This window comes from Mobula hypostoma, chromosome 22 (assembly GCF_963921235.1).
Source record: "Mobula hypostoma chromosome 22, sMobHyp1.1, whole genome shotgun sequence".
Classification (NCBI taxonomy): domain Eukaryota; kingdom Metazoa; phylum Chordata; class Chondrichthyes; order Myliobatiformes; family Myliobatidae; genus Mobula; species Mobula hypostoma.
This window is the reverse complement of record NC_086118.1, coordinates 55,651,013-55,675,698: the sequence shown is the minus strand read 5'-3', so window position 1 is coordinate 55,675,698 and position 24,686 is coordinate 55,651,013. Positions and strand designations below refer to the sequence as shown.

At 41.9% G+C, this 24,686-nt stretch overlaps 1 protein-coding gene across 1 annotated transcript in view; it reads right to left on the bottom strand.

The window, feature by feature from the left end:
* The window catches only part of LOC134336423 (serine/threonine-protein kinase/endoribonuclease IRE1-like), a 124,516-nt gene that overhangs the window by 75,906 nt on the left and 23,924 nt on the right, over window positions 1-24,686 (bottom strand). The window contains exon 2 of the mRNA XM_063030641.1: window positions 6,020-6,137. Coding sequence (XP_062886711.1) covers window positions 6,020-6,137 — 118 coding nt within the window. The remainder of the gene's footprint in view (window positions 1-6,019; window positions 6,138-24,686) is intronic.

Sequence of the window (24,686 nt, the reverse complement as noted above, 5' to 3'; positions counted from 1 at the left end):
TCTCTGTGTAAAAAAAAACTTACCTCTGGCAAACTAACCCATTCTTTCCTCTCAACACCTTAAATTTATGTTCTCTTGTATTAATGATCATTTCTGCCCTGGGAAACCACCTGTCTGTCCACTTGATCTATGCCTTTTATCATCTTGTACACCTCTATCAGGTCACCTCTCATCCTCCTTTGGTTCAATGTGAAAACTATAATGCCAACAAATCCTCTCTCCAAACAATGCTCAGACAAGGATTAGTTACTCCTATTAGAAGAATTTCAGCAGAAACACACAAGATGCTGGAGGAACTCAGTAAGCCAGGCAGCATCTATGGAGGAAATAAATGATGGATCGTTCAGGTCAAGACCCTTCATTAGGACCAATGAAGTCCTGATACAAGGATTCCCAACCTTCTCTATGCCATGGACCCCTTCTATTAACTGAGATGTCCGTGGACTCCAGGATGGGAACCATTGTGATAAAGTGTCTCAGCCCAAAAAGTCAGCTGTTTATTTCCCTCCACAGATACTACCTGACCTGCTGAGCTCCCCTAGCACTTTTTGTGTGTGCTCAGGGTTTAGAAACATAGAAAACCTACAGCACAATACAGGCCCTTCGGCTCACAAAGTTGTGCCAAACATGTCCCTACCTTAGAAACTACTAGGCTTACCCATAGCCCTCTATTTTTCTAAGCTCCATGTACCTATCTAAAAGTCTCTTAAAAGACCCTATCATATCCGCCTCCACCATTGTTGCCGGCAGCTCATTCCACGCACTCACCACTCTCTGCGTAAAAAAGCTTACCCCTGACAACTCCTCTGTACCTACTCCCCAGCACCTTAAACCTGTGTCCTCTTGTGGCAACCATTTCAGCCGCGGGGAAAAAGCCTCTGACTATCCACACGATCAATGCCTCTCATCATCTTATACACCTGTCAGGTCACCTCTCATCCTCCGTCGCTCCAAGGAGAAAAGGCCGAGTTGGAACCTAGAAGATTTAAGGGGAGATTTGATAGCGGTATACAGAATTATGAGGGGTATAGTTAGGGTAAATGCAAGCAGGGTTTTTCCACTGAAGTTGGGTGGGCCTACAGCTAGAGGCAACACACACTAAGTGCTGGAGGGACTCAGCAGCCAGAAGTCTCTGACTTCTCATCTTTCTTTCCTGTCCTAAAGAAAGGTTTCAGCCCGAAACGTCAACTGCTTACTCTTTTCCACAGATACTTCCTGGTCTGCTGAGGTTTTCCAGCATTTCGTGCGTGTGCTTTCGAATTGCAGCATCTTCAGCTTTCCTTGGGTTTGTGCTACAACTAGAGGTTATGGGTTAAGGGTGAAAGGTGAAAACTTTGAAGGGAGCGTGAGGGGAAACTTCTTCCCTCAGAGGGTTGAGTGTGGAATGAGCTGCCAGCACAAGTAGTACATGTGAGCTCGATTTCAATGTTTAAGAGAAGTTTTGGATAGGTACATGGATGGTAGGGATATGGAAGGGTATCCCAGTGCAGGTTGATGGAAGTAGGCAGCTTAAATGGCTCAGCATGGACTAGATGGGCTGAAGGGCCTGTTCTGTGTTGTACTTTTCTATGACTCTATGAATCTAGTTACTGTGGCACCAGAACTGAAAGCAGTCAGGAATATTAACCTAGTGACCATGTGCAGTCACAACTTTGTCCATAATTATATTCTGACTTCAGCTTCTCTGGTGGAAAACAAAACTGGAGATGATGGAATCCAAAACAAAAACAGAAAATTTTGGAAGAACTCAGCCTGTCAATCAGCAGATGTGGAAAGAGACACCAGTTAATGTTTCTGGTTTCTTTTCCAATAGATGCTGCTTGACAAATTGAGCTCGTCCATTATATCAGTTCTTGTTACAGCTTCAAGTGTTTGTGTTTTACATATAATTGCCCATCCCTAACTGGGCAGAGGAGGGGCTTGGAGTTACGTTTGGAGCAGTTTGTGTAAGAGCAGCAGTTTCCTCTCCTGAAGGTGATTAGTGAACCCAATGTAATCATCATTACTTACAATTATTAATGATTCAAGACTAGCTTTATTTGTCATATGGGCATCAAAACATACAGTGAAATGTGTCATTTGACATCAAATCAAATCGACAAGGATTATCCTGGGTAGCCACAAGGGTCGCCACGCTTCTGGCACCAACATAGTATACCCGCAACTCACTAATCACACCTATCCGTCTTTGAAATATGGGAGAAAACTGAAGCACACAAAGAAAATCCACGTGGTCAAGGGGAGAACATATAAACTTCATACAGACAGTGATCAGACATTGAACCCTGATCTTACAACTAGCACTGTAATAGGGTTAAGCTAACCTCTATGCTACAGTGTCATTACTAACATTACTAACCCAACAGTTGTGGCTGTTTTCTCAAATTCCATATGAATTCCACATCTGCTATGGTGGGATATGAACTCTGGTCTTAGCATTACCAATTGGTAAACAATTGTGGCACCATGACTATGTTCACTATCTTAATCTCAGCCACAAAATCAACCATCCAAAAGAACTTTGTCAGCCACCTTGACAAAAACAAATTCAGAATTTTGCACGGTCTGTGGAACAATTGAATCGTTACTCTCAAATAAGATATCTCATTGCAAATATTCATTGCTTCAATTTTTAAGCCTGATGTAGGACAGAGAAGGAATCTTGTTCATTCTTTCAGATTGAAGTTGGGGTGGGGGGGGGCATGCCACGGTAGTGTAGAGGTTAGTATGACTCTATTATAGCTTGGGCCATCAGAGATTGTAGTTCAATTCTGGCACTGTCTGTAAGAAGTTTGTACATTCTCCCCGTGACCACGTAGGTTTCCCCCAGGTATTCCAGTTTCCTCCCACAGTCCAAAGGCATACCAGTTAGTAGGCTAATTGGTCATTGTAAATTTTCCTGAGATCAGGCTAGCATAAAATAGGTGGGTTGCTGGGCAGCATGGGTCAAAGGGTTGGAAGGCCCTGTTTCGCGCTGTATCTCTAAATAAATAAAAGAAAGGCTATTCTGAAGAGATTAAAACAGAGCCAATGGTTCATGTTAAAGACTTTTTATCCACACTGGATCTCTCCTCCCCTACATAAACTCCCTGACCCTGATGATTTCCAGCGGCAGTTATTACAATGGCTAGCTTGATTTCTGTGAGTACACAAGCAGCTGAACAAGCATTTTGTTCACTAAGCAGGGTACCGCCTGGCTCTGATTAAAAGTGATTATGCTGCTTGAACTTCTGTCAGACCATAAGACATCATGGATGATTCAACCCATCCAGTCTGCTCCACCATTTCATCATGGCCAATTTAGAATTTTCAATCTCAACTCCATTCCATATTGAACTTTTTACTGTTGGACTTCGGCCTCATTCCACTGTGATACAACACTTGGCGGCACGGGAGGTCGTTCCTGCCTGTGGCCATCCAACGTGCAGCTCCTCCCGTGGAGGGTCAGACACCCTGAGCCAATAGACTGGTCCTGGACTTATTTTCCTTCTGGCATAGTTTGCATTTTAGTGTTTTTTGTATTGCTATATTTACGCTCTATTCTTGGTTGGTGCGGCTGTAACGAAACCAAATTTCCCTCCGGATTAATAAAGTACATCTATCTATCTATCTTCTCCCATCTTCACCTTGTAATCTTTGACACCGTACTAATCAAGAATATATCAACCTTCATTTTAAATACACCCAGTGATTTGGTCTCTGCAGCCACCTATGGCAATGAATTCCACAGATTCACCATCCTCTGATGAAAGAAATTCCTTCTCATCTCTTTTCTAAAGGGATGTCCTTGTACTCTGAGGCTGTGCCCTCCAGTCCGAGACTCCCTCGCTAAGAGAAACATCCTCTCCACATCCACTATCTAGGCCAGGGGTTCCCAACCTTTATACCTTACCTTTAGCTGAGGGGTCCGTTGACCCCAGGTTGGGAACCCCTGATCTAAGTCTTTCGATGTTCGGTGGGCTTCAATGAGATCCCCTCCCCCCCACCTCATTCTGCATCAGTTCTCATTTGCTCAAACATCTGGATTCTGTACGAATGAGACTTTGCCATTCAAGACAGAGGGACAACATTGAAATGGTTCCTGTCTTGAGAAAATACTTGAAATGTTTAAGAGACACAAGAAACTGCAGATGCTGGAATCTGGAGCAACACACAAAATGCTGAGGAACTCAGCAGGTCAGACTGCATCTGTGGAGGGAAATGGACAGTTGACATTTTGGGTTAAGACTCTTTAGCAGGACCAGTCCCTGCTCCTCAAAAATTTTCTAACCACCCCCTCCCTGAGCTTGCTCTAAAATATCATTTTGACAGTTCCTGATCCAACATCTACCTCACCTTATCAGTGATCTTACCAACACAGCTCAGTTGCTTGAATGCAACTTGTTTTTACCACTTTCTTCAGACTGCCCATGTGAAAGCAGCTCATGGCATCACACCCTAATACCCCTCTAGGTTTTGTATTTACTTTCACTGTAATCACACCTGAAGGTGTGCAAATCATCTTTCTTCAGCTAGTTGGATTTCACAATTTTTCTCTTACTTTTAGAACAAGAAAATATCAGATCAGTAGCATGGACCAAAGTCACAAGTCACAGACAAAAAAAGTCAATGCCCAACATTGCAACATGCAGTTCTCCCCATTGTATAACAACGCAAACTATGAGGGCAATGTTGATTTAGTATTTAATGACTGACAGTTGGAGATTTCTATATTTAACCAACATGTTAAAACGGTCAAAAATACCCAAAAAAGAAAATCGATCCAGTTCATTCCTACCCATCTTCTGGGCCAGTTGTTGAGGAACATTGGCGGATATCTGGGAATAGATTACATTTCATGTAATCTTCCAGTTTGTAAATAGTGTTGCTGGGGCAGAAACAGGAAGAGGAGGAAAATGCACCTACATTTTGCCAGGAACAGAAGTACAAACTGAGACTGAAAACAGAAAATGTTGATGAGGCATTTTGTGTGAAAACCTCTGGAGGGCACCACAATAGTATAGTGGTGAACGTGATGCTACTTCAACTCGAGGCGTTCAGGAGTTCGAAGTTTAATTCCAGTGCAGTCTCTGTACATCCTCCCTGTAGAATGCCTGGGTCTCCCCCAGGTGCTCTGGTTTCCTCTCACAGTCCAAAGATGTACTGAGTAGACTAACTGGTCATTGTAAATTGTTTCGTGATTAGGTGAGGGTTAATTGGGGTTCTGGGGTTGCTGGGACAGCATTGTTTAAAGGGCCAGAATGGTCTACTCCATGCCGTATCACTACATAAACATATAAATAAATTTCAAGCATCTGCAGAAAATATCAAAATTAATTTTTCATCATCTCCAATTAATGAAGATCACTTGTGAACCCATGTAATGACTGAAGACAAAGTTAAGAAGTGGGTTGGTGACCAAGCATTGTAATTTCATACAAATATTTTGCAACTCAGTTCTTCATAGCCATCTGATGAGCCCTCTTTAAGTAATGAAATTTCTTCGTATTTGGAATTATAATTTCAAAGGTTACCGCAATATTAATTATTCTATGTCACTCCCCATTTAATTTCTAACACAAATGAAAAGGCATGTCACAGAGCCAGCTTTGCATTGAACAATGAGCAGAGCCATCTGGCAAAATTCCATACAAAATATTAAATAACCTAGGTACAGCAAGTGACACCAGGTTATGGAAAATGGGTCTTTACAACACAGTTTGGATCTCTAATCAAGCACTGTGCAGAACAAAATGAAATTATTTATAACGACAGTCAAAATACATCACCATTTACATAAGCAGGCAAGCCGTGCCCTTTCTACAACAGGTTTTGCCAGAGTATCAATGTTTGCATAAAATTCAGTGAGATCCCCCACCACGTCATCTAAACTCCAGCAAGTACAGGCCCAGAGCCATCAAATGCCACTCACACATTAACTCTTTCATTCTTGTAAATGTGAAATATACAAATTAGCAAATATACTGCTGTGTTACCAGAAGAGAAAACTCTATACTGCCAGAATGAAAGAAATACTTGCCTTCTTTCAGGGTCCATTTGATTGAACCTGTCTGTTTGCTGACAGCATGTAAGCTTCCATCCAGAGTTGATATAAACAGTAGCGTCTCAGGCAGCACCGTACCCGAACTTCCACAGCACTGAAAGATATAAACATCAAAATAACAAGCACAACCAAAGTGACAGTAGAATGCAAAGTCTCTATTGTAATCCCATTATTTCAAAAACTCAAAGGGTCAGCAGATATTGGCTTCCTGTTCCTTAACAGTCATAACTGAACCAAGATGGGATGAACTACTATCCCATGAGAAAGCACACACAAATTGCCATTGAAGTACTGCATTCCCATATCCAAATGAGATGCACCAAGATTAAAGATTAGCTTTATTTGTCACAGGTACATCAATACATACAGAGAAATGTGTTACAGTATTTGCATCAACGACCGTCACAGTCCATGGATGTACAAAAGGCAGTCCACCAAGTGTTGCCATTCTGCACAGCATGTCCACAACTTAGTAACCCTAACCCACACATCTTTGGAATGTGGGAGGAAACCTATGTCATCATGAGAAGAATGTACAAACTCCTTACAGACAGCAGTGGGAATTGAACCCCCATTTTACAGCAGGTGCCATTAAGCGTTACACCACCGTGCCCGATAGCTTTCACTTAATAATTTATTTTAAAAGCTGAGAGGTATGAGGAGGTTGTATCTGAGAACATGGTTGCAAACATGTAGGTTGAACCAGCATTAACCAGTATAACACCTAGAACTCAGCTTCAGGTGTAAATGAAACTCCGTGGGAAGAGCTCCAGTTTGGAGCCATGTGCAATTCTTTTCTAAGCTTCTGCGATATTCCCAGTTCCTCCAAAAAACTAATTAGCAGTGCTGACAGAGATTTCAGCAGGGTCCTAGTTCATCCATCAGGCTGAAAGATGAGCAGGGAAGAAGGAAGAACCTAAGGCAATGTCCGAAGATATTCTTAAACAGAATTTATCAAAGATTGTCCTGACGAAGGGTCTCGGCCTGAAACGTCGACTGCGCCTCTTCCTATAGATGCTGCTTGGCCTGCTGCGTTCACCAGCAACTTTGATGTATGTTGCTTTTATCAAAGATTGATTTGGTTTCTAGTCACAGAATAAGTCAACCAAATACAAAGGTTAAAAATAATAACCACTTAACATTGTAAATTTATCTCAACAGATTTTCCAACTGAGTGCAAAACTCTATAATGAGTTAAATATCTTGCAATGGCACACTGAACCCAACATAAGTCTCTCTTTAATGAAATTGATATTAAATCACACCCTCTTAAATATCGGTCATTTGTTTTACAGTGAGTTAAATTCATAGTATGAATTCTTTAATTATGCTCATTTAAACTCAGTATTATATGCAAACAACTTTGCATTACCTGGGTTTATGCTTAGCTTACATATTCACCTCCATACTTTTGAACCATATTCTCTGACACCCAATCCCACTTATCTGTCAGCTTTTTCAATACAAAAACTGTAAATATATCCTCCTGTATCTCATCTGAACATAACACATAAGGCACAACTGAACATTCCTAAGGACATGCACATAGCTCTTCTACCATCACTATCGTGATTTTAAATCAGGATCAGAGCCTCACAAGCACCTTTGCTTCTTTTGGGTATAAATACATTTCCACAACCAACACAACAGTTCTAACTACAACTTCAGAATATTTCCTTCCGCTTGACAAGATATTCCCGAAATGAAAGGGTTAATGCACGAGGACTGTTTGATGGCTCTGGGCTGGCGTTTTGAAGAATGAGGAGGGGATCTCATTGAAACCTATCAAATATTGAAAGGCCTAGATAGAGTGGATGCAGAGAGGGTGCTTCCTGTAGTGGGGAGTCTCGGACCAGAGGGCACAGACTCAGAGTAGAAGAATTTCCCTTTAGAACAGAGATGAAGAGGAATATTTTTAGCTGGAGGATGGTGAAAATACGGAATCAGTGGAGGGCAAGGCATTGGATATATTTAAAGCAGAGGTTAATAGGTTCTTGATTAGTAAGGGTGTCAAAAGTTATAGGAAGAAGGCAGGAGAGTGGGGTTGAGGGGAAAATAAATCAGCCATGATGGAATAGTGAAGCAGGCTCGATGGACTAATTCTACTCCTATGTTCTTATTTACACATCAGGAAGTTTCACCGCACGTGGCAGGTTTAAGGAAAATGGGTCTGTGATTTGAAAACCCTATCCCATCTTCCCAATAAAATAAATTTTATCAGCACTTGGAAGATTTCTGTATCATCATGTTTGGTGCAGTAAGAAGAGCAAAACTTATTCTAACCTGCTAATCCTGCAAGAAAAAATATCAACAGACTAAGTTACTGAGCATTGCATTTGGTATAATTTATATTGATTTGGCACATCACCAAAGTCTTGCAAATTTCTACACGTACTGTGGAGAGCATTCTGACTAGTTGCATCACTGCCTGGAATAGAGGTTCCAATGCACAGGATCACAAGAGGCTGTACACAGGATTTCCCAACCTTTTTTATGCCATGGACCCCTACCATTAACCAAGGGGTCCAAGGACCCCACATTGGGAACCCCTGCTGTAGAGGAGTTTTAGTCTCAGCCAGCTCCATCATGGACACAATCCTCCCCACTGTCACCTTTAAGAGGCGATCCCTCAAGGCGGCAGTATGCAGCATTAAGGATGCTCACTGTCCAGGACGTGCCCTCTCTGCATTACTATCACTGCAAAGGTGGTACAGAAGCCTGAAGAACCCCACTCAACGTTTGGGAATAGCTTCACCCCTTCCATCACCAGATTTCCGAAATGTCCATGATCATGACCTCATTACTCCTCTTTTACACTATTTAATTTGCAACTTATAGTAATTTTTACATCTTAATGACAGAGCACATTAAATACAAATGATGTAGTTCAAAGTGTTTTACAAGATAAAGTGAAAACATGAAAATAAAAGACCAAATATGTTAGCTAAAAAGCAAGGTTAAGTAAATAGGTTTTGAGTTGGCACTTAAATGTGTCAACTTGAGTCTGCATCCTTTATAGTTCTAAGAGCACTGCGATGATGGTATAGTGGTGAGCTTAGCTGCCTTCCCTCATAGTTCTAAGTATTGAATTCCACAGTTGAGGAGGCATAGTTCAAAAAAACTGACCTGCCAATTATTTTTTGAGGGAGATTGTTTAAATTAAAGGGACCAACAGAAGAAGACCCGGGAACTTGAGCAGGATTACAAAACAAAAGCAATTCTGTGATGTACTCTGGCCCCAGACCGTTGAGAACTTTAAAAACAAATAAGAGAATTATAAAATCAATTCTAAAAGATAGAGGAAGCCAATGCAGAGTAGCTAGGATGGGAATGATATGTTTCCTCATCCTGGTTTTAGTTAAAAACGTCTAGCAGCACCATTCTGAATGAGTTGAAGTTTGTCAATATATTACTTTGGAAGGCCAGTAATTTAGTCTATTCAATATAAAGGCGTGAATTAGTTTTTCAGCATCATTACATGACAGAAATAGACATACCTTTTTAATATTCTTATGTGTAGAAATGCTGCTCGGGTCTCTTACTTTATGTGGGATTTAAATTCAAATCTGAATCAAGGATAACACCCAGGCTTGTTACTTCTGATTTTATAAGAGGAGTCAAGTTTCCAAGTTTAATCAAGAAGTTTATCTCTTTTGCTCTTGGGACCAAACAGAACTATTTCAGTTTTATCTTCATGTAGTTTTAGGAAATTATTGCTCATCTATTTGTTTATTATAGCCATAACAAATGTCAGAGAAGATAGGGTGTTACCATTATCAGGCTCAACAGAGATATACAATTGTGTGTCATCTGCAAACTAAGCAAATCAAGTTTATGCTCTCTAATATGTCTCTGAAGGGGACCAAGACTGCTTTCCTGAGCAACACCAAAATTTACATATCTCTTAGAAAATTGGTCTCCAAGGCAGACAAAAAAAAATGTTCTCTCTAAGAAATATGTACAAAACCAATTATGGGCACTTGCAGAGAAGCCAACCCAGTTCTCAAGCTTGTCTGGGAGAATGCTGTGGTCAATTGTGTTGAAGGCAGCACCTACATCTAGGAGAATTAGAACAGAGACTGCTGGTATCAGTGTAAAGCCTACGGTTGTTGACAATTTTGGTAAGGGCCATCTCCATGCTATGGTTTGCTCCAAACACTGACTGAAATTTTTCTAGAATGTCATTCTCATTCAGAAAGTTGTTGAGTTAGTTGAAAACAAGTTTCTCAAGAACCTTACCCTGGAAGGGAATATTTGATAAAGACCTGTAGTTAGCTGGTACTTCATTATCAAGGTTTGTTTTTGAAGTAGGGGTTTGACAGCTACAGTTCTGAGGCATAAAAAATCTGAATTTGACTGTAGTCATTCGCCCAAAACTAAACATATGAATGAGTACTGCTATGGCAGTGTTAATCTAAATACCAATTAAAATGAGTCTTTAAGTAGTAATACATTATACCCAGTGATGCCCATGAGCCAAGCAAACAACATTCTACGATGGAAAATGTGCTGAAAGTATATGTTGTACTTTTGAGTTTAGTGGCAGATGATACTGTTGAGTGAAACCACAGAAACAGCTCGAGATAAGCAATCTCTCTGCAGCTGTACCCTTTCTCACTCATTTAAAATTGGTTTCTCAGTTTATCTGACACGTTTGGAACTTGCCTTTCATTGTACAAGTCAAAGTCAAAATAAATTTACTATCAAAGAATGCAAAAGTCCCCATATGCTACGCTAAGATTCTTTTTCTTGCAGGCATTTACAGGAAAATAACAAAACACAATAGCATTTATGAAAAATTATACATAAAGACTGACAAACAACTAATCTGCAAAAGACAAATTGTGCAAATCAAAATTCATGCTCTCTAAATCCTCAATAATTATACCCAGTGATAAATCAAATAATGTCAGGGAGCCTATTCACAGCACCCAAAATTCATGATCACAAAAACAAGAAGCGCCCAAATGTGCAAGTACTTCACACAAATCCCAAACCAGCAACATTCCAGGCTGCTTCTTCCAAGCGATAAAAGCACTTCCATCAAGTGAGAAAAAAACTACAGAAAAGTACAAAGGAATCTATAGTAATTATCAATTGGTTAATTGTCAATCCTCTGGAATATATTTTAATTATTTGTTCATTTATTTGTGGTAATATTACTTTCTGTGTTATGTGTGTGTGTTATATGTACTGTGTTGTGCACCTTGGTCCAGAGGAACGCTGCCTCATTTGGCGGCAAACAAGTATACGATGAAGAACAATAAACTTGAAAATTCAAAGGTCAAGGGACATTTATTATCAAAGTGTGTATACTTTACTTAATACAACCTTGAGATTTGACTCGTTACAAGTGGCCACAAAACCAAGAAATCCAACAGAACCCCCACTCGGGCCGTACCTGACCTTTCCAATTCAGCTCGGGACTTTTCTTGCTCTCAGGCCCAGGCTGCGCTGCATCAAATTGCCTCCAAGTCCACACCAGTATGCCCATACATTGGTGCATTCCCCACTCTCCGGCCACCTCAATTCAGCCCATACACACCACACTGCAACTGTCCTGCACCTTCGAGACTTCAGCTGACACATCGTTTACCAGATAAAATGTAATTAGTAAAGTAGTCGTTTTCTTCATCTTATTTGCCCTCAGCCCCACTCTCCAGTCTTCTCCCTGTAACCTTTGACACCCTTACCAATCAAGGACCTGTCAAACTCCGCTTTAAATATACCCAATGTCTTGGCCTTCACAGCCATCTGAGGCAATGAATTCCAGATTCACCACTCTCTGGGTAAAGAAATTCACATTCATCTCTGTTCCAAAGGGATGTCCTTCTACTGAGGCTGTGCCCTCTCGTCCTAGACTTCCTCACTGTAGGAAGCATCCTGTCCACATTCATTTAAGTTCAAGTTCAATTGTTATTTAACCGTACACATCTGCCCCAGCACTCCTTTGCCACTTGTCCCACATCTCCCCACCCTCACCATTCCTAACATTCTTAGCTCCCGCCAGATTTACAAATTCACTCTCCATTCCACGTTGACAAACACAGTACTGTTCAAAACTCTTGGGCACCCTAGCTAAATATATAGCCCAAGACTTTTGCACAGTACTGCAATTACAGTAGCACATATGGTTACAAAATAATATTAGCACAAGTTCTTGGGTTGCATGGTCTCAAGACCGATCATGGTGCGTGGGATATTGCCTTGGAGCCAGTTTCTGCAAGAACAAGCATACAACAGTTCAACTGAACCTTTCAATATTCGATAATTTTCAATGCGATCCCCCTTCATTCTTGTAAAGTCCAGGGATACAGGCTCAGAGCTATTAAATGTTCCTTATCTGTTAACCCTTTCATTTCCAGGATAATTCTTGTAAACCTCCTCTGGACCCTCTCCAATGTCAGCACATCCTTTCTTAGGTAAGAGTCTCAAAACTGCTCACAATACTCTAAGTGTGGTCTGATCAAAGCCTTATGAAGCCTCAGTTTTGTAAAAAGTAAAACATTCCACTGAATATCATGAATATGATGGCATAACTTCACACCAGGTGAGAAGAATTTATTTTTTAAAACATCATTTGTTTTCCATAGACAAGGTATTTACAGTTTTGGCAAATATATTCTGATACCACATCTCTTGCTTTGTCTGCATCATTCAGTTGTACGAAGACAAACTTAACCTTTGTATCAATTTCTATCAAATTACAAATGAACTTGTTTAAACTGCTAAATTGGTCTAACCATAAATGTGGGTAGATTAATTGTGTGCGAGGCCCCGAAGGAACAATGTTTCTTTTAGCTGTATACATGTGTATGGTTGAAAGACAATTAGATTTGTGTGCCTTAGAGGCACATCTCAATATTCCTGAGACACAAATCCTCACAAAAGTTCTAAGTAAAGTAGAAATAATGATCAACTAAATAATAAAATTCAGCAATGAATTAGTAAACTTGAATGCTCACAGAAGTATAAACATTTCCCTCATTTCTACAATGTCTATGTCAATTCTTCACTGTTGAACAAACAAAATGTTTGCAGTTCATCATTTCCCGCTCACAGTGAAACTTTGGCTGCAATTTTGTACCTTGCTGTCAAAATTCTCAGAAGTAGGTTTATTATCAACTATTTAAATAATGTGAAATTGGTCGTTTTGCAGAAATAATACTATACAAAGACAAAAATAACTACAAATTACGAAAAAGGACTAATTAAGTTGCATTCATTGACTGCTCAGAAATCTGATAGCAGAGGGAAGTAGTTCCTAAATCAGGTCCCAGATTTGTGTACCACCTCCTCATTGGAGAAAAGCTGATCTACAGATAAATGAGAAACTGCCTCAGCCTATATTCCAGAACCAAGGTTATTCCACTTCAAGCGTCAGTTATAGTATGGACACAAGGCTCGTCTACATGCAAACCAGAAGGCAAAGCTCTAAGTCACCGTAGACTCGTTCATTGAAGTCCACAATAGAGGACAGACCTTACTCTTGTAGATATCTAAAAAACTAGTCATTTATCAACCTGCCCTCAAGTGTACAACATTGCTCTCCACCTGTAAGGATCCACAATAAGACCCTGAAAAACAAGGATCATTTTCCATACCATTTCCCAGAAAAGATCAATAATACAGAAATTCTCCATCATCTCCAATGTGCATGCATAACTTTTATCCAAAGAAAAGTATGCTCACAGTTCAAGACATCAAACATAGTACCAAGTCTTCCAAATAACAGTGATTCCCACCTTGTGGATGTTTCAGAGATGTCAAGTATCTAAAGAGGACCTTCAAGTCCTGGAAAGATATCACAAAATCCTCCAATCCAAAACCACTGGTCAGTGGAGGTGTTATTTACAAACCTGACAGAATATGCACTGTACTCTAGCCTCTGCCACAGCAAGAAATTTTCAGAGTGACAGAGAAAACATGAAGGATGTTCTGAAAAGACATGCTAACATTTTCAGTGACTCATAGAATTACTGAGCTGTGATCAATCAAATTGGAGGAGCAGCGTCTGGAAGGAGGAATTTAAGGAGGGATTTATGTCCCTTAGTTGGGAGCATGTTCAAGTTAAGTGAAAACAATAGAATTACTGCATCACCTCTCAGACTAAAGATTAAAGGTTAGCTTTATTTGGCACATGTACATTGAAACATACAGTGCAATGCGCTGTTTTTAGTCAATGACCAACTGTCCGAGGATATGCTGCCATGCTTCTGGAGACAACACGGCATGCCCACAACTTACTAACCCTAACCCATACGTCTCTGGAACGTGGAAGGAAACTGCAACACTTAGTGGAAACCCATGTGGTCATGGAGAGAACATGTAAACCTCTTACAGATATTGGTGGGAACTGAACCCCAATCTTCTGATCGGTAGTGCTGTAAAGCATTACGCTAACTGCTAAGCTACCATGCCACCTTTCTACCTACTATCCCTTTAAGCAATATTACTTCCGCCTCATCAGTCAGCTCACAACCGACACATCTGGACAGCAAGTGATGTGACGTGATAGATGCTGGCTACCTCTGGTAATTGTGTTACTGTATATAGCAGGGGTCCCCAACCTTTTATGCACCACGGACCGGTTTAATATTGACAATATTCTTGCAGACCGGCCAACCGGGGGGGTGTGGGAGGGGTGGTGTTCAAGTAGGGTTAAACTCACCTCAACATGTCTTTTATAGTTAAGGTTGCTAACTTTCTCACTCCCAAATAAGGGACAAAATCCCGGGACACTTTACCCCAGTAAAGACTACCATGACCATGAAGCCTTGCGCGGGCACCTGTGTGCGCATGTGCGTACGTGCTGATTTTTCCCCACAAATCGGTTTTGCCTTTATCTTCCCGACTATACTGTACATACATTATTTCTACTTTATATAGGCTGTGTATTTATCATATCATTCCTGCTTTTATTATAGGTTAGTGTTATTTATTTTCATTTTTTTGTGTTATTTGGTTTGATTTGTTAGGTCATTTTTTGGGTCTGGGAATGCTCAAAAATTTTCCCATATAAATTAATGGTAATTGCTTCTTTGCTTCACGCCATTTCGGCACGGAAGGTTTCATAGGAACGCTCTACCTTAGCGGGGGAAATACGAGACAAGGGCGGTCTCGTATGGGACAAACCAATTTAGTCCAATATATAGGATGTCCCGGCAAATACGGGACAGTTGGCAACCCTATGTTCAAGTTCAACAGTGCGTGACAGGGAATGGGGGAAGGTGCAGCTGACTCATATCGTTTCCTCGCGGCCCAGTAGCACATGCTTTGCGGCCCAGTGGTTGGGGACCGCTGGTATATAGGGCATGAATCTTTTAGGAAACAAGAACTTGTCTTTGGATTTTCATAAATGTACAACCGTGTTGCAATATGTAGTTCAATTTTGAAATACAAGTTACTTCCAGACCATACACCTAGCAATCACTGTGCAGAATAGTAAACAACCATCCTACAAAGAGCCGTCCTGAATAAGATCCTTTTCCAAATCTCATCCCACCTCTTAAAACCATCCCTGCATGGTCTCTAGAATTTTCACTAGCATTCTTCAATTATGTGAAGAACAAAAGGATGACAGGAGTGAAGGGAGGACCGATTAGAGATAAAGGTGGGAAGATGTGCCTGGAGGCTGTGGAAGTGAGCGAGGTCCTCAATGAATACTTCTCTTCAGTATTCACCAATGAGAGGGAACTTGATGACGGTGAGGACAATATGAGTGAGGTTGATGTTCTGGAGCATGCTGATATTAAGGGAGAGGAGGTGTTGGAGTTGTTAAAATACATTAGGACAGATAAGTCCCCGGGGCCTGACAGAATATTCCCCAGGCTGCTCCACGAGGCGAGAGAAGAGATTGCTGAGCCTCTGGCTAGGATCTTTATGTCCTCATTGTCCACGGGAATGGTACCGGAGGATTGGAGGGAGGCGAATGTTGTTCCCTTGTTCAAAAAAGGTAGTAGGGATAGTCCGGGTAATTATAGACCAGTGAGCCTTACGTCTGTGGTGGGAAAGCTGTTGGAAAAGATTCTTAGAGATAGGATCTATAGGCATTTAGAGAATCATGGTCTGATGGGACAGTCAGCATGGCTTTGTGAAGGGCAGATCGTGTCTAACAAGCCTGATAGAGTTCTTTGAGGAGGTAACCAGGCATATAGATGAGGGTAGTGCAGTGGATGTGATCTATATGGATTTTAGTAAGGCATTTGACAAGGTTCCACACGGTAGGCTTATTCAGAAAGTTAGAAGGCATGGGATCCAGGGAAGTTTGGCCAGGTGGATTCAGAATTGGTTTGCCTGCAGAAGGCAGAGGGTCGGGGTGGAGGGAGTACATTCAGATTGGAGGATTGTGACTAGTGGTGTCCCACAAGGATCTGTTCTGGGACCTCTACTTTTCGTAATTTTTATTAACGACCTGGATGTGGGGGGTAGAAGGGTGGGTTGGCAAGTTTGCAGACGACACAAAGGTTGGTGATGTTGTAGATAGTGTAGAGGATTGTCAAAGATTGCAGAGAGACATTGATAGGATGCAGAAGTGGGCTGAGTTCAAACTGGAGAAGTGTGAGGTGGTACACTTTGGAAGGACAAACTCCAAGGCAGAGTACAAAGTAAATGGCAAGATACTTGGTAGTGTGGAGGAGCAGAGGGATCTCGGGGTACATGTCCACAGATCCCTGAAAGTTGCCTCACAGGTGGATAGGGTAGTTAAGAAAGCTTATGGGGTGTTAGCTTTCAGAAGTCGAGGAATAGAGGTTAAGCGTCGCAATGTAATGATGCAGCTCTATAAAACTCTGGTTAGGCCACACTTGGAGTACTGTGTCCAGTTCTGGTCACCTCACTATAGGAAGCATGTGGAAGCATTGGAAAGCATACAGAGGAGATTTACCAGGATGCTGCCTGGTTTAGAAAGTATGCATTATGATCAGAGATTAAGGGAGCTAGGGCTTTACTCTTTGGAGAGAAGGAGGATGAGAGGAGACATGATAGAGGTGTACAAGATAATAAGAGAAATAGATAGAGTGGATAGTCAGCGCCTCTTCCCCAGGGCACCACTGCTCAATACAAGAGGACATGGCTTTAAGGTAAGGGGTGGGAAGTTCAAGGGGGATATTAGAGGAAGGTTTTTTACTCAGAGAGTGGTTGGTGCGTGGAATGCACTGCCTGAGTCAGTGGTGGAGGCAGATACACTAGTGAAGTTTAAGAGACTACTAGACAGGTATATGGAGGAATCTAAGGTGGGGGCTTATATGGGAGGCAGGGTTTGAGGGTCGGCACAACATTGTGGGCCGAAGGGCCTGTACTGTGCTGTACTATTCTATGTTCTATATTCCATTTTAGCCAGTTTTTAATTGTCCTCTAATAATTTCATCAATATTGGAATTTCTCCTGCACATAGTGCATCTAAAGTAAATGAAAAATTTCAAAGTTAAATGAACGGTTTGATTTTATTCATTTACATAATACTATTGTCACTGGCAAGCGAATATTTATTGTTCATTTCTTTGGACACACTGTAAGGACAGCCTGTGATGTGAAGAGACTCCAAATGTGTAACTGGGCTGGGAACTCCAGGCCTGGGAATCGGAGCAAGCTATGAAGGAAGGTGATACATTTTCAAGTCAGAAGGGCGTGTATCCTGAAAAGGAAATTCACTACTGCATGGCTGTCCTCTCCTCTCCTGGTGGAGGCTGTGGGTTTAGGACGTAACATCAGAGTCTATGTTGCAGTAGAGGTAAAACAGGTTCCTTAAGGTTGTAATAGCCAAGGGTGGTACTGGGGATAAGCTCCCACTTCCTATTAAATGTCCTCAATGGCATGTGCCTCATATAGCCTTTGACAACCAAATCCAGCCAAACTGTTTCTACTAACAAGAGAAGGGGCAAAGATGGGTTACTGTGCCTTAATATCAGTTGCTTCGAGCTGTAGTTAGCAGCTCATCAGGGAGACGGAAAACTCTGACCTCAAACCTCCACTGCCTTGCAGCTATACTCACTCATGGGGAAGGCTTTAGACATAAATCCTGAGGGAAAAATCCCGAACTGGAGTCCCTAAGGCAGTCCTGTGATGTTGCTGGTGACAAACTTTATCAGTTTCTGCTGTTCCTTTGGGCTTATCAGATGCGTGGCGAGGGGGAGCTTGCTACATGGGCAACAGTTTGCTCTCCATATTGAACTGCTCAGGCTTGTGTATCCCGTAGACAGCTAGGACGCAACATCCATGATTACCCCTGACCGACAGAGACCTTCCCTTCGTCAGACAGTATTTACTAATATTTATCTGCCCTGACTTGCTTTCCAAATAAACTGTTCCCAATCTTTTAAGTTCTTCATGCTTGAACAAACAGGTAGCTTTGCTCATCCAAAACTGAGCCTTTGACCTTGGTGTATACAAACTGGCTGCCTTATTTCTAGCATTATAACACAAGAACATAAGAACTAAGATCAGGAGTCAGCCATCTGGCCTGCTGAGTGTACTCCGCCATTCAATAAGATCGTGGCTGTTCTGGCCATGGACTCAGCTCCACCTATCCGCCTTTCTCCAGAACCCTTAGTTTCCCTGCTATGTAAAAATCTATCTGTGTTTAAATATATTTAATGAGGTAGTCTCTGCTGCTTCCCTGGGCAGAGAATTCCAGAGATTCAATTCTCTCCTCATCTCTCTCCCAAGCCTATTCTCCTAAATCTTGAGGCTATGTCCTCTAGCTCTAGTCTCACTGACTCGTGCAAACAACTTTCCTGCCTCTATTTTATCTATCCTCTTCAAAATTTTATGTTTCTATACGATCACCCCTCATTGTTCTGAATTCCAATGAGTATAGTCCAGGCAACTCAATCTTTCCTCACAGACTAACCCACCCCCTTCTTATTTCCAGAATCAACCTCGTGAACCATTGACTTAAAATCAGTATTTCTTTCCTCAGGCAACAAGACCAGAAGTGCTGCAGTACTCCATGTGTGGCCACAGTAATATCCTGTATGGTTGCAGCATAACCTCTGCTCTTAAATTCAATTCCTCTAGCAATGAAGGCTAAATTTCCACTTGCCTCCTGTTGCACCTGCAGACCAACCTTTTGCAATTCATGCACAGTTACTCTCAATTCCCTCTGTACAACAGGAACCTGCAATCTTTCACAATTTAAATAATTTGATCTTCTATTTTTCCTTCTAAAGTGGATGACCTCGCATTTAACAGCGTTCTACCAGACCCCTGCCCACTCACTTAAACTTATCTACATCTCTCTGCAGACTCTCACATACTCTGCATAATTTGCTTTCCTACTCAATTTAGTGTAATCAGCAAACTTAGATATGCCACAAATGGTTCCTATCTATCACGATCAGTACAGGCTCAGCATTAACCCCTGCGGCACTCCACTCACCACTGACTCCCAAATCAGAGAAACATCATTATATTCTGGCTTCTGCCTCCTTCCTTTCCAGTCCCAATGAAAGGCCTTGAACTAAAACGTCAACTGCTAATTCCTCTCCATGGATTCTGCCTGACCTGCTATGTTCCTCCAGCATTTGTGTAGGCTACGTAGCATGTACCAGTTTAATTTTCCTGCTTTGTACAACATGGAATTGCAGCACACTATTAAATATGCATTACAAAGCACTTTTAATACCATAATTACTCATGTAGAGCTGCAATTTAACTGACTTTAGTATTAAAAACTAAATATCCAGCACATTCTGATGTAAACTTTTCTCATGGAGAAAGCAGTATAATGTAGGACCAAATAAAGCGCACAGTTAACACACCTTTGTCACATATTTTTATTTCAAAATATCGTGCAAAGCAGGGCCTTCTGGCTTAAAGAGCCGTGCCGCCCAGTAACCCACCTACTTAACACCAGCCTAATCACAGCACAATTCACAATGACCAGCCAACCTACCAACCAGTACTTCTTCGGACTGTGAGAGGAAACCTACACAGTCACAGTATAAAAGTACAAACATTTTACAAATGTCGCTGGAATTGAACTCCGAATTCCGATGCTCCAAGCTGTAATAGCATTGCACTAACCGTAGCACTACCATGGTTCATAATAACTAGGCGATATCGGACAAGCTTGATATTTTCCCAAAATTATTTAGCTCATTGAGAAATTTGTTTTCCTTTCATTAAGTACTTTTTAAAATACAATGACTGGGACTTGTGCCTAAAAGCGTATTTTCTAAACTCCAGATATGGGCAAAAGACAATTTCAATGATGCAACTTCAGCTGACAAAACCCCTACTTTACAAGGCAACCTGAAGATAACCTCACAAAAGAGCTGATGTAATAACGCAATTTAAACGGATTAACCAAACCGAACATTTAACTGGGACGTGTAATCTGGAGGACTTGTGTAATCTTTCCTTCCTTAGAGTTTAAGTATGGAGTGTTATTGGCATCGTATATTTGACAAATATTACACAATTTCACTAAACCCTGCCCCCCCCAACTGAATATCTATCATTGAAGATTTTTTCTCAGAACTAAGAGACAAACAGACCAATAGTATATATGAAACAGTGATATGAAATGCAACAATGAATTAAAAAGAACTGCCCCCAGTTGGCTTCAGAGTACCAAAATGCTGGACTTCCATTATTCATCCAGTCGAACCTGCCAGCTTTTCCCATGGCTGCTCTTATTTTTTGTGGCTCTGTGATTCCAAAGATCTAGAGTACTCAGTACCACAGCTGCCTTGTAAGGCAAAGCAATCCTCAAGTGGTGATTAGACGGCTGGTAGTCAGGGCTCACTCTCAGAGCACCCCTCTGGCCTCTTGTCAGGTGGTAAATGGTGTTTACCTAGACCATGCAGGGCAAGGTCTAGAATGGTAGGCTGGTCTAAAAGTTTAAGGTACATGGGATCCAAAAAGAGGTTCCAATGGTGCTGATGATTAGGAAGAAGAGTGTGGTGGTGAAGGATGTTTTCCTGATTTACAGTCTGTAACCATTCTGCTAAATCTTCTGGTAAGATGGTGTCGCGTATACATGCAGCAGCCTCTCGGAGGCCATCCACAGGCACTTTCTTCTTTATCAAACGTGTTTTTTATACATGGTAAGACTATTCTTGACTCCAGTAACTACGTGTACAGCGGGCCTACCACATCAGTGTGCTGCTCATTGTTCAGAGCAGCCAGCAGATAGTTCAGAAAAGGTTGAGCCGGCCACCAGGCCAAGGGATTCGGGCTACAGGAGGAGACAGATTAGGTTTGGAAGAGCTGACCTGGGTGCCGCCTGCTACTCAGAGGCACCAGAGTCGGTGCCTTTGAGGTGGCGTGAAAGCGATGTGCAATGAAACCGTGAGTGACTGTCTTGGATGTTTCTTCTGTGATCACAAGGCCTTGTTGGACATTGATTGCCGCAAGCCTGCTTATGAATGGCAGCAATGCTTCACTACCAGATGAACTCAACACCTTCTATGCACGCTTTGAAAGGGAGAACACAACTACAGCTGTGAAGATCCCTGCTGCACCTGATGACCCTGTGATCTCTGTCTCAGAGGCCGATGTTAGACTGTCTTTAAAGAGAGCGAACCCTCACAAGGCAGAAGGTGCTGATGAAGTACCTGGTATGGCTCTGAAAACCTGTGCCAACCAACTAGCAGGAGTATTCAAGGACATTTTCAACCTCTCACTGCTACGGGCAGAAGTTTCTACTTGCTTTAAAAAGGGAACAATTATACCAGTGCCAAAGACAATCGCCCGGTAGCACTCACATCGACAGTGATGAAATGCTTTGAGAGGTTGGTTATGACTAGACTGAACTCCGGCCTCAGCAAGGACCTGGACCCATTGCAGTTTGTCTATCATCACAATAAGTCAACAGCAGATGCAATCTCCATGGCTCTTCACACCCAAGTCAGGATGCTGTTCATCGACTATAGCTCAGCATTTAATACCATCATTCCCACAATCCTGATTGAGAAGTTGCAGAATCTGGGCCTCTGAACCTCCCTCTGTAATTGTTTCCGTGACTTCCTAACCGGAAGACCACAGTCTGTGCGGATTGGTGGTAACAACGGCGCACCTCAGGGGTATGTGCTTAACCCACTGCTCTACTCTCTGTATACACATGACTGTGTGGCTAGGCATAGCTCAAATACCATCTACAAATTTGCTGACGATACCACCATTGTTGGTAGAAACACACACAAAAGTTACTGGTGAACGCAACAGGCCAGGCAGCATCCCCAGGAAGAGGCACAGTTGACGCCCCGGGCCAAGACCAATTCCAGCATCTGCAGATCTCCTCGTGTTTGCATTGTTGGTAGAATCTCAGATGGCGATGAGAAGGTGTACAGGAGTGAGATATGCCAACTAGTGGAATGATGCTGCAGCAGCAACCTGGCACTCAACGTCAGTAAGACGAAAGAGCTGGTAGTGGACTTCAGGAAGGGTAAGATGAAGGAACACATACCAATCCTCACAGAGGGATCAGAAGTGGAGAGGGTGAGCAGCTTCAAGTTCCTGGGTGTCAAGATCTCTGAGGACCTAACCAGGTCCCAACATATCAACGTAGTCATAAAGAAGGCAAGACAGTGGCTATACTTTATGAGGAGTTTGAAGCGAATTGGCATGTCAACAAATACGTTAAAAAAACTTCTATAGTTGTACTGTGGAGAGCATTCTGACAGGCTGCATCACTGTCTGGTATGGAGGGTCTACTGCACAGGACTGAAAGAAGCTGCAGAAGGTTGTAAATCTAGTCAGCTCCATTTTGGGTACTAGCCTACAAAGTACCCAGGACATCTTTAGGAAGTGGTGTCTCAGAAAGGCAGCATCCATTATTAAAGACCTTCAGCACCCAGGGAAGGCCCTTTTCTCACTGTTACCATCAGGTAGGAGATACAAAACCCTGAAGGCACACACTCAGCGATTCAGGAACAGCTTCTTCCCCTCTACCATCCGATTCCTAAATGGACATTGAATCTTTGGACACTACCTCACTTTTTTAATATTTCTGTTTTTGTACATTTTTTTTATAATTTATTCAATATATGTAATTGATTTACTTGCTTATTATTATGTTTTATTTTATTTATTATTTTTTCTCTCCCTCTGCTAGATTATGTATTGCATTGAACTGCTGCTGCTAAGTTAACAAATTTCATGTCACATGCCGGTGATAATAAACCTGATTCTGATTCTTCTCGTTTGGTGGCAGGACAGGAGTATCTCCTCTGTGATAGCAAGGACTGGGCCTCAAGCCGTGGGCTTGCGTTGTAGTGTGACATCCAGACTCGGTTGGGGGTGGCCTCACCCATCAGTGCTGCCCTCCAGTGTTGGCTCAGTGGAATTACAGGTTGGACTGCTGGGAACCATCAATTTGCAGGACTTACTGCTCAGGGTCTTAGATTAAAAGTATGTTTTTTTAAGTGACTATGTTCTTTGTTTTCCTTTCCCATTATTTTGAATGTGTGTGTATGTTCTTGCACCTCTGCCCCAGAGGAACACTGTCTCCTTCAAATGTATCCAGGTATGGTTTGAATGACAATTAAACTTGATTTGATTTGATTTTTATTGCAATCTTTGTTGTTTGTGATTTATATTAATAACGTGGAAGTGATTAGAGAAGATAGGAATAGACATTCTCTTGCCCTGGCTTCAGACCTTCTGCTTGTCTCCGGCATCTGCAGGTGGAACTCAGACAAGCTGATGTGTGAAGAGGACTTTGCTAGCAGTTTCCTACGGAACCAAAGGCAAAGACAAGTATAGTACAGCCCTTATAAAAATCTCTGATCATTACTAGCACCTTTCATTGCCCTCAATATTCCAAAATACTGCGCTCAAGAAAACTATTTCAAAGAAAAATCCATAAAAAATACTTCAAACAGCAATAACAGGCTAGGCCACACAATTTAGAGATTGTGTCCATGATCAGTATACAGTGAAATCTCAGTCATCTCGACAGGAAGCACAACTCAGCCCTGAGGCCCTCTGAGAGCAACACTCAGACCTCTGCTGACCAAGATCCTGATATTCATCCTGTTGCATAATGTAGGAGGAACAAGAACAGCCAAGGGAAAAATTGGGCTACCTCAAACACTCCCAGTTACGCATTGTAAATACTCTGCTCTGTTCAAAAGGATGGACATTAATCTGTACCACAATGAGCTTTTAAAATTCTTTTGCACGCCCGTCAGAAAAGTTGCTCTCACAAAGAAATAGAGAAGAGCTTTGTATTCTAAACACCTATTCTCTAGATATGATTCCAAGTAATGCAAAATTGTTGTTTTAGCACCAGCATTATCTGGCATTCGGGCAGGTGGGACTCGTCAGCCTTGCCTAGGAGAAAGAAGACTCTGATTTTAAGCCTCCACTGCCTTGCGGCCACCCACCCATGGAAAAAGCTTCAGGAGTAAACCCTGAAGAAATCCAGAGCTGGGGTCCCCAAGGCAGTTTGATGTTGTTTACAACTTCACTCTGGCAACCTCTGCGACGACACTGGTGCCAAACTGTATAGGCATTTGCCCTTCCCTTGGACTACATCAGTGACGTGGAGAGGGGGATCCTGCTGCATAGGCAACAGCCAGTTCTTCAAATCTTCCCATCCAGACTCGTGAGAACACAGTCCACCAGAGGCACAAATCCATGATCCCTGGGATCAACAGCTGCCTACTATTATTATCTGGGAAATTAAATATTTATC